We start from the raw sequence: 12735 nt of genomic DNA on the forward strand, positions 1-12735 counted from the left end.
AAAGCATTAATTTGGAGGGGAGTGAAGAGTAAGGAAAAATTGGAGAACACTAAAAAAGGCAGACTGGTGCAACACTTCTAGAAAAACACCACACTAAAGAAGCTCTGGAAGAGGGTCTTTCAGCAGGGGAGGGGTGTGCAATGCCAAAGGCACTGGAAGAACTAAGACTTGGAAGCAAGACCAGAGTGTCTGCTTTGGCACCAGAAATGGCAATATTAGAATGGAGCAAGATCAAAGGGAAACTGGAGACAAGAAAGACAGCTTGGAATGAGCAGAGGACTTGGAGGGGATAGGGAAATAGGAAGAAAAAGACAATCATCCACATGACTTCTAATGATTCTCTGATTTGGCAAACACAGTAAATGTTAATCTAGAGCACCCAGTGGAACCTTCTTGCAATAATTTGAATAGCTGGCATGAGATCTACTTTTAAATTTCCCGAAGCCAGTTCAAGGGAGAGGTGAAATCTATAAAACTGCATGAGATACTGAGATTTTATCTTCTGCAATGATGAGTGTATCCTGGGGAAATGGCATTCTGCTCACATGGGATGTACTCTATTGTCTGCAGTTCTGCAGGGAAGATAATTCTCTCAACGGCTCCATCATCCTCAGATTTATCCAGCCAGCGGCCACAGGGAAACTTGAGGCACTGTCCCAGGGATGGGGCATCAATCTCCACCCATTCCAGAAACCAGCCAGTTGAATTACCTGTGGTGCAAAGATAACAGTGAATAACCCACGAAGCCTTTGCAGACAACAGCAAATGAATCACTGCACGCCAGACCTCCGAGAAATAAATCTTTCTGTCTTTTGCCAAAGGGAATGTAGAATACATGGGGTAAAGACCATTGGATGAAATTGCCCAGGACTGAGGTAAAATGCTTTGCATTTCTATAAGTGTCAGGCTAAAGACATGCGCATGGAAATGCTAATTGCTGCATCACTTTTATCAACTGGCCTCTGTAATAATAAGAGCAGTTATCAATAAACCTGTCATTTAATGACCCACAGGGGAAGAGATCCATGCATAGCTCCACTGCCTCCCTTGTTTGTAGCAGATACACAGAATTCTGTCTAAAAAGCAGCCAAGACTTGATGATCAAAATACCACCAAAAACTTCATAAAGAAGTGAAACAAGCCTATGGGTCCCATGCAATAAAAAAAAAAAAAAAAAAAAGGAGTTTGGTGGTATCTGTGAAATCTTTCTAAACATGAGGCTGTAGAGCTATAAGGACTATTGCAGAGGGAGAGGATGCAAAGCTATCTGCAAGTTGGCACCACTGAGCTCCTAATGCCACATGGGAATGGAATCAGCAGCAAAGATAGTAGCAGCAGCAGCCAAAGTGACAGCATGGATCTGTCACCAAAAGGTAAATTACGTTTGGGGTCTTGGAGGCAGGTAATTTTATACAGCAAAGCACCCAGTGCACTAGAAACACTGCATTACAGAGCAGATTATCTTACCTTTATTGTCATGGCCTATCTTGATTTTTTTCAGGTCTCCAATGTCCACAGACTCCACTGTAAACTCATCTACCTTCCCACGCTCAAATTTGTTCTTGTTAATCTTTGAGGCCTTTAGGCTGACTATCCCTGTTGTGGCGATGCAAAAGGACATTGTTCAGCATGTGAAACAAATCCTCTGGGAATGTCAACAGTGGAACCAGGGAAGGGGCTAAAATGCAAAAATTGGCTTTTCATCTCAAGATCTGAGCTTTGTCCCTCCCTCTGAGCCCAAGTCTGTATCAACACCCAAAATATACAGAATTCCTCCCTTGAATGATCCTCTGGCAGTGCAACAGGGATGATGTTGTCGTGCTGTGCTCACAGCTAAAGAAATCAGTGCTACCCATCAGTTCCCTGTCACTCTCACAGGCATCCCAGCCACTGCACACACAGCTCAGCTGCTTCCAAGAGGATTTGCTCATCAGCTGATTAAATACTTCTGGGCCACTCAAAGAGGCAGGGGAGGGTTGGGTTTCAGGAGCATGCTGATTCATTGCTGAGGAAAGCAAATCATCCAGTGCATTCACTGCTCAATAATGTAGTCCCAGTCAACTGTGCTGTTTCTATAATTGAAATTAAAACCTTTAGACCAGCAGCTGGTGCAAATCAGCATCGCAAATCTTGGCAGTGATTTACAGCAGCTGGTGCTGTGCTCGGAGTTACCACGGCGTGTGCACTGACTGCGAGAACACGAAGTCGCACTAAAAGGAGTGAGAAACGGGTACTGGGGGAATGAAAAGAAACCAGGACCTGTCTTTCCAGGTGTCAGACAGGGAGTTGCTTTCCTTTTCCATCATTTGAGGCCATACCTGTATCGTCTTTACTTCCATAGAGTATGATGAAAACATTGGCATCTGTCCCAGCATTCTTCTTGTCCCCCGTTTTCACTTTCACTGTGTATGTCGTGGATTTAGCTGCCAGATAAAACATCTTAATTTAAGAGTGTGACATCCAACCAGGAGTTAACTCTACTCTTCCTTGCATAAATGTGTGCTTGGTTTGAGTTTTGTTTTGACTGATCACAGCTATGCTGTAATATCTAATTCCTGTCCTATGCTTTTGGGGTGAGCTGGGTTATCTGATTCCAGAATCTTCTACTGCTCCAGTCACTCAGCACAGTGCCTGCACATCTGCAGATAAGAAATGTGCTCAAGCCTTCCCATTTGCTTCCTGGGAACCTCTAACCCTCCTCAAAGCTGCCTCTGACTGCAATATTTCATTTAAAAAATCCACATACCCTCCCTTTATTTCGTTGGCATCAGATAATGCATGTGCATATAACACATACCAGAAAGTGTGTACACTGACATAGACAGTTCATATTCACAAACACACCTTTCAGGACAGCATCAGTAGGCATGTTTCTACTGCAACATCAACTAGAAGGTGCAGTAAACTAATTAAAAAATCTCACAGAAAAGTCCAATTTGGTGTTCACTCAGTTGCTATAACTTCAAGATTTCCAAAATAGAATATTTCCCCTCTAGTTGGACAAATCTTCCTCCCTAGTTGGACATATCTTTCCAAAAGAAACCAGTGAAAATGTTGGGCACGCAGAACCTTGCTGAGTGTGTCCCAGTGACCCAGGAGTGTGTCACTGCTCTGTGGTTACCATGCAAACTTAGTTACTAGTGAGGCAAAATTGTTTTGGAGGACAACAGACACAAGCAGCAAGATGGAAAGTGAGACAAATTTAGGTCCCTTCTCTTTCCCTGGGTGTGTTTCCTCTCTGCTCAGTTTCATGTTGGAACATTTAACCATTACAGTCCATGATGTGAAATGAATGAGATTATTCCTTAGATATTAGCAACCAATACGGATTTCAGTTAAAAAATGAGGACTGAACATATTTCCCATCTTCCGAGCTTTGTCACTTAGGGTCTAATCTTGCAAGATGATTAAATCGACTGAAAATGAGGAGGGTCGACTCCTCACAGTCTGACACACCCTTGACACTTCGTTCACACCTGACAATTTCATTTTGGGGCGAAATTACTCCCAGTGAGTAAATGCTACTGCTCACTGCTAATGCCCTCAGCAGCACTAACAACCTGGTTCCTTTCCAACCCCTCACTGGAAGAAATTCAAGGCCAACATATGCATTCCACCTTTCTGTTCCAGGCCCAAAGTTGCAGGAGACTGGCCCTCATTTTCTGAATCTTTCTTTACAAATGCTTCATCCACTGGGACCAGCTCCCTGGCAATCTGACCGTCATCTTCCTCCACTGCCAACCACCTCTGGCATGGAAAATAATACCTACAAAATGACAGCAGCACACGGTGATTACACAGGACTTCACAGGCTTTAATAACATAAACAAGCACAGATCAGAGGATACTTGAAAAAAAAAATAACCAACAAAAACCAACAAGATTACTCAAGGCTGAGCAATACATCTGTTTTCATCCTTGAGCTCTGGTGTTGTGGGAGCTAATTCCATAAATAGGTTAGGGAGCACACACTGCTAAGTGCTGTTTCTGGGCTGCCAGCCCCACATGGTTGATTCATTTTAATTTCACTCCCAGAAAGAGTTCAGTAACTTGAAGGATCTCCAGTCTCCCAGGCATTTTATGTTTATGAAGACTGAACCCATCTTGTCCTTAAGAGTGGTCCCACCCATCAGAGCATTGTGCAACTTTTCAGCGTGTGATTTCCAGCAAGTTCCCGCTCGAAGGCAAGCCTATATTTCAGGTTTTGAGCAGCCCATCCTTTGCTCATCCAGCTGTCTGTGGAAATCATGAGAGTCTGCTTAGATCAGAATTTGCTTTTGGCCCAGATCTTTGCATTAAGTAGAAAGGGCAAAACAAAACGTGAGCTCAGAGACTTCCAAAGTGAGGCCTGGAAGGGAAAAGCTTGAGTGCAGCCTCGGCTCCAGGAGGGAGAGATGAGCCCATCTCATGAGGAGAAAGAGAAAAAAGCTGAGGCTGCCTTCCAAACACTCCTGGATCCCAAATTACAGAGGTGTTGGGACAGCAAACCCCCCATGGCCCCCCCTGAATGTCCCCACGGGTGCTCTGTGTCATGGCACAGGGACCACAAAGCTCCCAAAGGATGGCCATTCCCTGAGGAGCTCCAACAATGCCCTCCCGCACCTCCTCTGCCTCCCCACGGCCCTGCTGGCCCCTGAGAGCACAGCCCCGCTCCTGACCCCGTGGAAAGGGCACAACAGGCTCCTCACGTGGTGCTCTCTTTGAGGTCAATAATCTCCACCCTCTCCAGGAACCAGCTGGGGCTGGCACCAGAGTTGTCGTGGCGGATCCGCAGCTTCTTCAGCTCGCCCAGGTCGATGGCTTTGATGGTGAACACGTCTACCTGCACAGGAGGCAAAAGGCAAATGGCTGTGTTTCCAAGAAAGAAGAAAAGAAAGGCGTAAATGGCCAAGGGTAATCTTTTTTGCCATTAAAACATAGCTATTTGTAAGTTCTCTTTGTACTCTTGGTGTGGGTGTACAAAAATAACTACAGAGCTCTGAGGTCTCCCATAAACACTCATGTTTGGCTCCCACAAGGCAGTAACAGCCCTGGAGCTGCCCCCACCCTTCACTCCTCTCTTTACCTCATCCCAGTTTCAGCTTCCTGTACTTTTAACTCCTCTCTGCAAAGTATCATTTCTTTCAGGCTTAGTATTTTCCCACAGACTGAATCTGGAACCGGACAAAAACCATATTGACCACATGGAAATTCTCCTGCTCACCTCTGTGTAGAATCTTACAATATCTGCAGCTGGAAGGGATCCACAAGGATCACTGAGTCCAACTCCTGGCTCTGCATGGGCTCAGCCCCAAGATACACCCCATATGCTTTATTTCAAATATTTCAGAATTTCTTCCTTTTGTCATTTACCACAAACAAGAGGATCATTTATTAACTGTGTTAGTGTGACAGGATGGCCCTTGTTATCATAATAGTTTAAACATCTTAATGTGATTAATATGTTGGTAGACTTTGGGCTTGTACTCCCTAGAGTAAGGAGCATTACATTTGCAGCTTGGAGCTCTTCCCACTGAATGAAGAACCATGTGCAGGTTGCAGTATCACCAGTGCCAAGCTCATAAATCACAGCTAACAGCTTATTTAACAACCTTAGGGCTCTTTTTTATTTTGTGGTTGCAAGTTTTCCACAGCTGCTTCTTGTTTCTATAATTTTTTGTTCTTCAGAATCATTCCTTGAAAAACTCCTGGCTATAACAGTAGATTTTTTTGTTAATTGTTCATAAACTTTTTACAGCAAATACTCAACATGCAGGAGATGATCTTTAATTGGATTGGATTATAACGTAATTACAGCACACTGTGTAATATTGCTTTTATTCCCTGGCTGGTTGGGTAGAGCATTTAGAATAGTTTTTGCATCTAAATATCTACATCCTTGAACTTCCCCAAAAATACTCTCCAATATTATTTTAAAGTTTGTAAGTGTTAAGTATTCCTGAAAGGAAGCATTATTACCAGAATGCTTACAGGAAGCAGACACAGAAAGTGGCTCCAACATGGAATTGGTGTTCAGCTTATCATTCAAATTAGTCTGCCCTGGAAAACGCTTTGAGGCATTTTGCTTTATATATTTCAGAAAAAAAAAAAAAACATGTTTGAAAGAAGTGAGAAGAAAGTGTATTGAACGGCCGGCACATCAACCGAGAGAGCCCTGCCAGCCTCCTTCTCGCTTGAGTGAGTGGAGCTCATGCATTACCTGTCCTTTCTCAAACTTGTTGAGGTTATTTGACCTTTTCAGCTGGCGCTCACCCGTGTCTCCTCTTTCCATGCCATAGATGCTCAGGAAGACATTAGCATCTGTCCCAGCCCCCCACACAGTGCCTGTGAGGACGTGGACTTCATATGTATTTTCTGCAAGTAAAATAGCAAAGGCAGGTCAGAAGGACCCCAGAAATGGCCGTATTTCATCAAATCTGTGGCTCACCACAAAAGTGTGTAACCCCTGAAATGCCAGCATAGAATGAGTTTGCCTGGACTTTGTTAGCATCTATACTAAAACATGAGCAGCTCTGCCTTCCTCCTGTCCCTCTCCTTGGCCATAACAACAGTTACATCTTGCCAAGCTCTCAGATACAGTGGGACCCTCTGGGACTCTTGATCCAAGTGCCCCAGACAACCTTTAATGAATCCAATAGAAGTCCTTTAGGATATTCCAATTCCAGGCTATCTCCTCTGTGCTCTGCCTTTGTTTACCCACCATCCTCTTCCTCCCTAGCCTGACCCACCACAGATCCAATGCATGCCTGGGGCAACGGGGTGGTTGTGGGGAATTAATGGTCCTACCAAGTGTGGTTGTTATCCTTCACACAGAGGCTGGATACACACACACAGACACACAGACACACACACACACAGACAGACACACAGACACACAGACACACTGACACGTTCCCTGTGGTATTTACCCTCCAGGTCAGATTCTCCATCAGGCACCAGCTCTACCACGAGCTCCTTATCCCCTTCATCCTTAGCCAGCCAGCGGTGTGCCACAAATGTATAGACATCCATTCCTTCCTCCTCCTTGGTCTCCTCCTCTTCCTCCTCATCAGACTTCTTTTTCTTCTGTTTCTTTTCATCAGACCCCTTTGTTTTTGTGGCCAGGCGCTTCAGCGTGACGCTTTCCAGGAACCAGCCATCCCCAATGCCTGTCCCGTCGTGGCCTATCCGAATCTTATAAATCCTGCCAACATCTGCAGCCTCTCTCTGCCACCCAGGGAAAGTCAGCACCCAGAGGGATAGAAGACAATCTTAATTTCATAAAGCTCATTCTTAAAAAGGAGAAGCACGGCCTCCATCACACAAAATATCTAAGCAAGGATAAGAACAGTTTCTTAATGCAAGTTTACATTTTCCTTCCTGCTTTACTTTTTCATACTTCCCATCACCAAATCTCATCTGAACGGATTAAGCTGAAGACATTCAGAGCAGCCATGGCAAGGAGAGGAGCTAAATCCTTATTTATTGGGCTCCTCATTACATGGAGGAGCCCTGCTTCCTCATTGCTCTCCTTGCCTGTATTGTCCCTGTGTTGTCACTAAAGATGAATATATGATAATACCATACCAAGTTTTTACAGACTCTCAGTGCATGAGGCATTCTGGAAATTAATAATAAGATGCCTTTCATACTCAGCACAGGATATGAACCCAGCAAGAAGCAATAATGGTGTAGTGAAAAGGCAGTTAACTCATATAACATGAGCTCTGACACAGACTGTGGGTTTGGAGTGCCCTTCTCCCTCCTTCTCATCTGAAAAATTACAGAAGTATTTTCTCGCTTTTCTGGTGAGCAGAGAGGATACAGTCATTGGTGGTTATGGTGCTTCAGTGGCAGAAGGCTGATCAGTAAGAAGATTTACATCCCTCTAGTCAGCACAGTGCACACAAAACCTTCTTGGTTTAGATTATCTGTCTGGATTACTACCTAATGAAGTTGGATAGAAGATTTTACTCCACACAATCCTTCAACAGCCCATGACTTGTTGCTGATGATTGCTTATGCTGTTATGCAGTGTTTATGTTATAAAACTTGCAAACATTTGCTTCAGGCTGAAATCTGGCACTTGGCATGTAAGGTTTTAGTCTAGAAGCGTTTTGTAGATTAAAACAAAATCAATTGCACACAAGATGCTTATCAGAAAACTGAAATTGATCTTGCTGTCCTGACATAAAGAATGTACCTTTCCTTACACGGCTTTACTCTTAGATTTACTGTAATCATCCTGCATGCCTTGTCCATGACTGATGGCATTTCCTATTATCACGTAACTCACAGAATCTTATTTTTGCCTGTGTCTTTTTGTAAACATTCATATAGTGAAAGAGATAGATGATCTATTTATTAATGCTCCAGAGATTCTGCCTCGTGTGCTTATAAAAAAAAGTCACGGAAATGGGCATAATTTTCAAATCTGGCAATAAATATCAGAGAGAGGATATAAGCAAAGCTATGTAAACAGAACACTGTACATATGGCTTTATTATAAATTTGATATTGGCTAATAGCTCTTACTTATAAATTTTAGAAAGCTTATTTCCTTTAAAATCAGAGAAACCTAATCTTAAAATTATAGAGAGTTTTTAAAAAGCAAACATTTATAAGGTACTAGTCATTTCAAATCCCCCAAAACTCATTAAAAATAGATAAACATCAGTAACTCCATCCAGTAAAGCAAGAAAATGAGGCAGGAGGAGGTGAACTGATCTCAAAAATACACAGTACAAAACTGGTGAGGCTGTGGATAAAGGCACCTCCATTTGGCCACTGACAGCAGGAAGGATATCCCAGTCTTGATGATTCAGGGGAGCTTCAGCAATTAGCTGCAAGCTTTACCATGCTGAGATGGATCCAGCCTCTGTGGGGCTGCAAACTCACAGGAAGATTTAGGCACTGCTGTGCCAAGTCTTGTGCTGTGAGCACATGTGGCAGATGTGCCTTAAATCCTGCTCCCACCTGGACTTTCTGCTTCACTGTCCAGATGCTGGTCTCTCCTTCCCTACAGAAGGATGTGGCTCAGACAGAGCACCCTGTCTTTGCTCTGATCCCACATCAGGGCAAGTGCTAGGACCATTCCTGTCCTGCAAACTGTGCTTCCTCTGGGCAGAAACCCCAAGCTAACAAGGCAGAAGAGAACATTGGTCCCAAAGGAAAAGGATGCCTGACCATGTTGTGATCCACACTTTTTGGGCAGCCTCATCAGCCCAGGATTATTTTGCTGGAGTATCCAAGTCTTGGCTCACTCCCTAGAGTTATGTTGGAGGTTCCTCACCCCTCTAAACACTCCCTTTGCTGCTCAGAAAGAGGCGTGGGCTCCGGAGTATAAACCTGAATTCTGACCATCCTGATACCTGGAGGACTGAGCTGTGCACATCGAGCACCAAGGCTGTGCAGTGCCTGCTAGGACAGTGTTACAGGCACTGTAAAATCCATGGGGCATCCACACGTTCTCAGGAATTACAGCTGCAAACCTCTGCAGGGCCCACATCTGTACCCATAGTTAACGGTGTGTGTGACCACAGGAAAACCTGGGATCCCTTTTACTCTCATACAAAGATGTTTTCTTTTTCTCCCAGCTACACAATGAGAATTGGCAATAACACGGGGTCAGGCCCAAAGTTTGAAGTCTTTTGAGATCCTTTTGAAAGTAAATATGAAGAAATACTCCTATTAGATCATAAATTTCAATGACACCTTTGCTAGTATCCCCTCAGAAGATGTAAGATGAAATAAAAAGCCTTCCAAAACTATGGATAAAGGACAGAAGATACTGCCAGATGTGCAATTTTCTTGAAAAGTATTTTTTTTTTGTATAGTTGGGCCAGTTACTCTATTGTTGTCTCAACTTTGGCTGATCATTCCTTTCCCCTTTTAGAAGTGGCAATGACTGCCTTCATCATACCTTGAAGATATCTGTGGCTCCCCTTTCAAAGTTGTTGGATCTGTTTTCTAAGATGATCAATTCCGTTTTGCCAGTCTCACCATAAATCTGCATGAAGACTTTGGCGTTGGTGCCTGCGGCTCGCACGTCTCCAGTAACTACAGACACCTCATAGTTTATCACTGGTCCAAAAATAAAGCAATTAAATCAGCAGAGAAACTCTGATAACAACATTCCTGGGGGCTCAGGTTTGAAATTAAATTACCTTGTCTCAACAAATGTCCACGTAGCCGACCATTTGCTCTTATCCAAACTAAATGTGAGATAACAGGACTCTTCACTGAGGGCTAACCTAATAGTTTTCCTTTTGCAAGTGTTAGCCAGTGTCAGGGGGGTGCAAAACAGAGCCTTAAAAGGGAATTTTGTTTCACTACTAACTATAGAGTGGTTGAGTGATCTCCTTAGTACAATGCAAGGGAGGGAGGTAGAGAGAACAGGGGAAAAACCCAGCATTCTTTCTCATGACCCAACAGCAAATTTTAACTGTAGCCTTAAAAGAAAATGGGTCTACTGATAAAAGTCAAGTGGCCAGTGGGGATTTGGCACTTAGTTATCAGACAGCTTCTCCTTTCCAGGAAATAGGGTAATAAAGACAGGATGGGACGTGTGCTGGAGCATAAAGAGGAAAAAGGACCAGGGCAGATAAATGTAGAAAAAAGAAGAACCCACTTGTATTGCAGTGAAGAAGCACATTGTCTTGTGCTGTGTTGTGCTGCCCAGGATGTACATTTTTCATATGGTCTCAGGAAATGGAGATGAAAATCTCTGTAATGTTTTTCCAACTTTTCAGAAAACATGAGGAGAATATTTTACTTTCCTCACAAATATAAGCCCATAGGGAGGGTGATTTTTTCAGTTTTGATGTCTAAGACAGTGGTGACCTTGCCCTGAAGGATGGGAGCAATACATATTTAGCCCTAGCTTCAAAGCAGCACGTGTTCTCTTACGTTTCTCAATAGGCAAAATCTCACTTGGGTAGACCTCCACCTCCACTCTGCCATCAGCCTCATCCTTGTCCAGCCATCGGTTGCAGGGGAACATGTACTGCCTTCCCTGGACTGGAACTGTGATCTGGACACTGGCCAGGAACCAGCCGGACCGCAGACCCACGTTATCGTGCCCAATCAGAATTCGGTTGATCTTTGGAAAAAGCAGACAAAAACCCACAGGGCAGGGAAAAACCCAGCACAACGGAATTTGCTTAAGTAAAACAGTCTCCTTATCCTGGCATGGACTTCTTCCACCGCGTTTGTGTCAATAGTTTATATATGCATTTAACTACAGACTTAAAACACTCCTCACATGCCAGCATACACAATACACTGGTGTAAAATCTATGTAAAATGTGTCCCTTAATATCCAGTGTGGATGTCAAAGGTGCTTTCATCACCTTCAATATGGAGTGCTATTTTGATCCTGAATTCAGGCACTTGCACAAAGTACAGAAGCCGCCTGCAATTGATTCTTACCTTTCCAATATCCATCATATCTAGAGTAAACTCATCCACTCGACCACGTTCAAAATAATTGCCTAGATCATTATCAGAGACTAAGAGAGGCTCTTTGCTGGAGTCTGCTTTTTCACCATAGAGTTTGATGAAAACCCTGGAATCTGAGCTGGCACCAGGGATATCTCCCGTCTTCACGCTGATGTGATAACTGACATCTGGAGAAAGATTGATGCACAAGACACAGATATGTGAGTGGCACTGCCAGGGCCCAGACAGGCAATAGGCTTCTAACAACTGCCAGGGGATGAAGGCTGCAGATACAGGCACAGAAAGGACTTTGCCCTCCATTCATGCATCCAGCATCTCAGGGCCACGCTGCAGAGGCTGTCACACCTTGGAGTTATTCAGTGAAAAAAGAAGAGACCCAACAGGTACAGTGCTAAGCATAAAATATTCTGTATGCCTCCTTCTCACTGTTAGATGATTACCCAAGGCAGAAAAATGCATTCAGGCAAATGGGATTATTTCACCATTTTTATACTTAACAATTTAATTCGAAAACTTTGACCTTCTTTTTATTTATTTTTTTTTTAAACACAACAACCTGCACTGTGCAAGCACCATTTTCTAAAGAAAATTGTAGCATTCTGGTTCTCCAGAAAAGGACAATATAATATTTTTGGTGATTTTCTTCAGAAAATGCCATTATTTGATGGCATTTACTCTACTAAAACAGTGTCAATTCAAGATCCCTCAGAGAAAGAAATACAAGAAAGCAATTCTTAAACAAACTTTATAAACCAACGTTTCTTTCTACATCTATAATGTTGCAATTATGTTCTTTTCCCATTCATAAACTAGAATTTAGGAGTCAGAGGCATTTCTCTCAGCATGACCTACTGCAGCTTCTTGCATAAGAATGGCAAAAAAGGCCCAGTAGATTTACTGGGAACTGACAAGGATTATTAAGAAGAATAAAGCAAATAAACACATCCATGTACAACTCAAACCCAGACCTTTTTTCCAAGCTAAACTCACTTTTTAGCAGTGGTGACTCCCCAGCAGGCACTAATTCTCGGACAATCTGACCATCGTCCTCATTTTTGTCAAGCCATCTGGTTTACAAACAGAAGTGAGTTATCTTTGAATAATTAGCACCTGTTACACCTTTCAAAATCTACACTGGCTTCACACATAGCCCATATCCACACTACAGTCAAAAAGATATTTTTGGAGGGCTCTGTATCTCTGTTATCTTAGCAGGGACTTGACCAGACCATACGGCAGCCACATTTTAAATCTCCATTTTCCCAAGAAGAGGGACCCTGAGAGATCTGCTCGCAG

The 12735-nt window shown here is 43.3% G+C and overlaps 1 protein-coding gene across 1 annotated transcript in view; it reads right to left on the reverse strand.

Moving 5' to 3' along the window:
• The window catches only part of LOXHD1 (lipoxygenase homology PLAT domains 1), a 149420-nt gene that overhangs the window by 67285 nt on the left and 69400 nt on the right, over positions 1–12735 (reverse strand). The window contains exons 15-24 of the mRNA XM_059837021.1: positions 12430–12506; positions 11410–11606; positions 10888–11080; positions 9902–10062; positions 6909–7206; positions 6200–6354; positions 4689–4822; positions 3618–3766; positions 2319–2423; positions 1468–1596 (exon numbers count right to left, since the gene is read on the reverse strand). Coding sequence (XP_059693004.1) covers positions 1468–1596; positions 2319–2423; positions 3618–3766; positions 4689–4822; positions 6200–6354; positions 6909–7206; positions 9902–10062; positions 10888–11080; positions 11410–11606; positions 12430–12506 — 1598 coding nt within the window. The remainder of the gene's footprint in view (positions 1–1467; positions 1597–2318; positions 2424–3617; positions 3767–4688; positions 4823–6199; positions 6355–6908; positions 7207–9901; positions 10063–10887; positions 11081–11409; positions 11607–12429; positions 12507–12735) is intronic.

Source organism: Haemorhous mexicanus, chromosome Z (genome assembly GCF_027477595.1).
Source record: "Haemorhous mexicanus isolate bHaeMex1 chromosome Z, bHaeMex1.pri, whole genome shotgun sequence".
Classification (NCBI taxonomy): Eukaryota; Metazoa; Chordata; class Aves; order Passeriformes; family Fringillidae; genus Haemorhous; species Haemorhous mexicanus.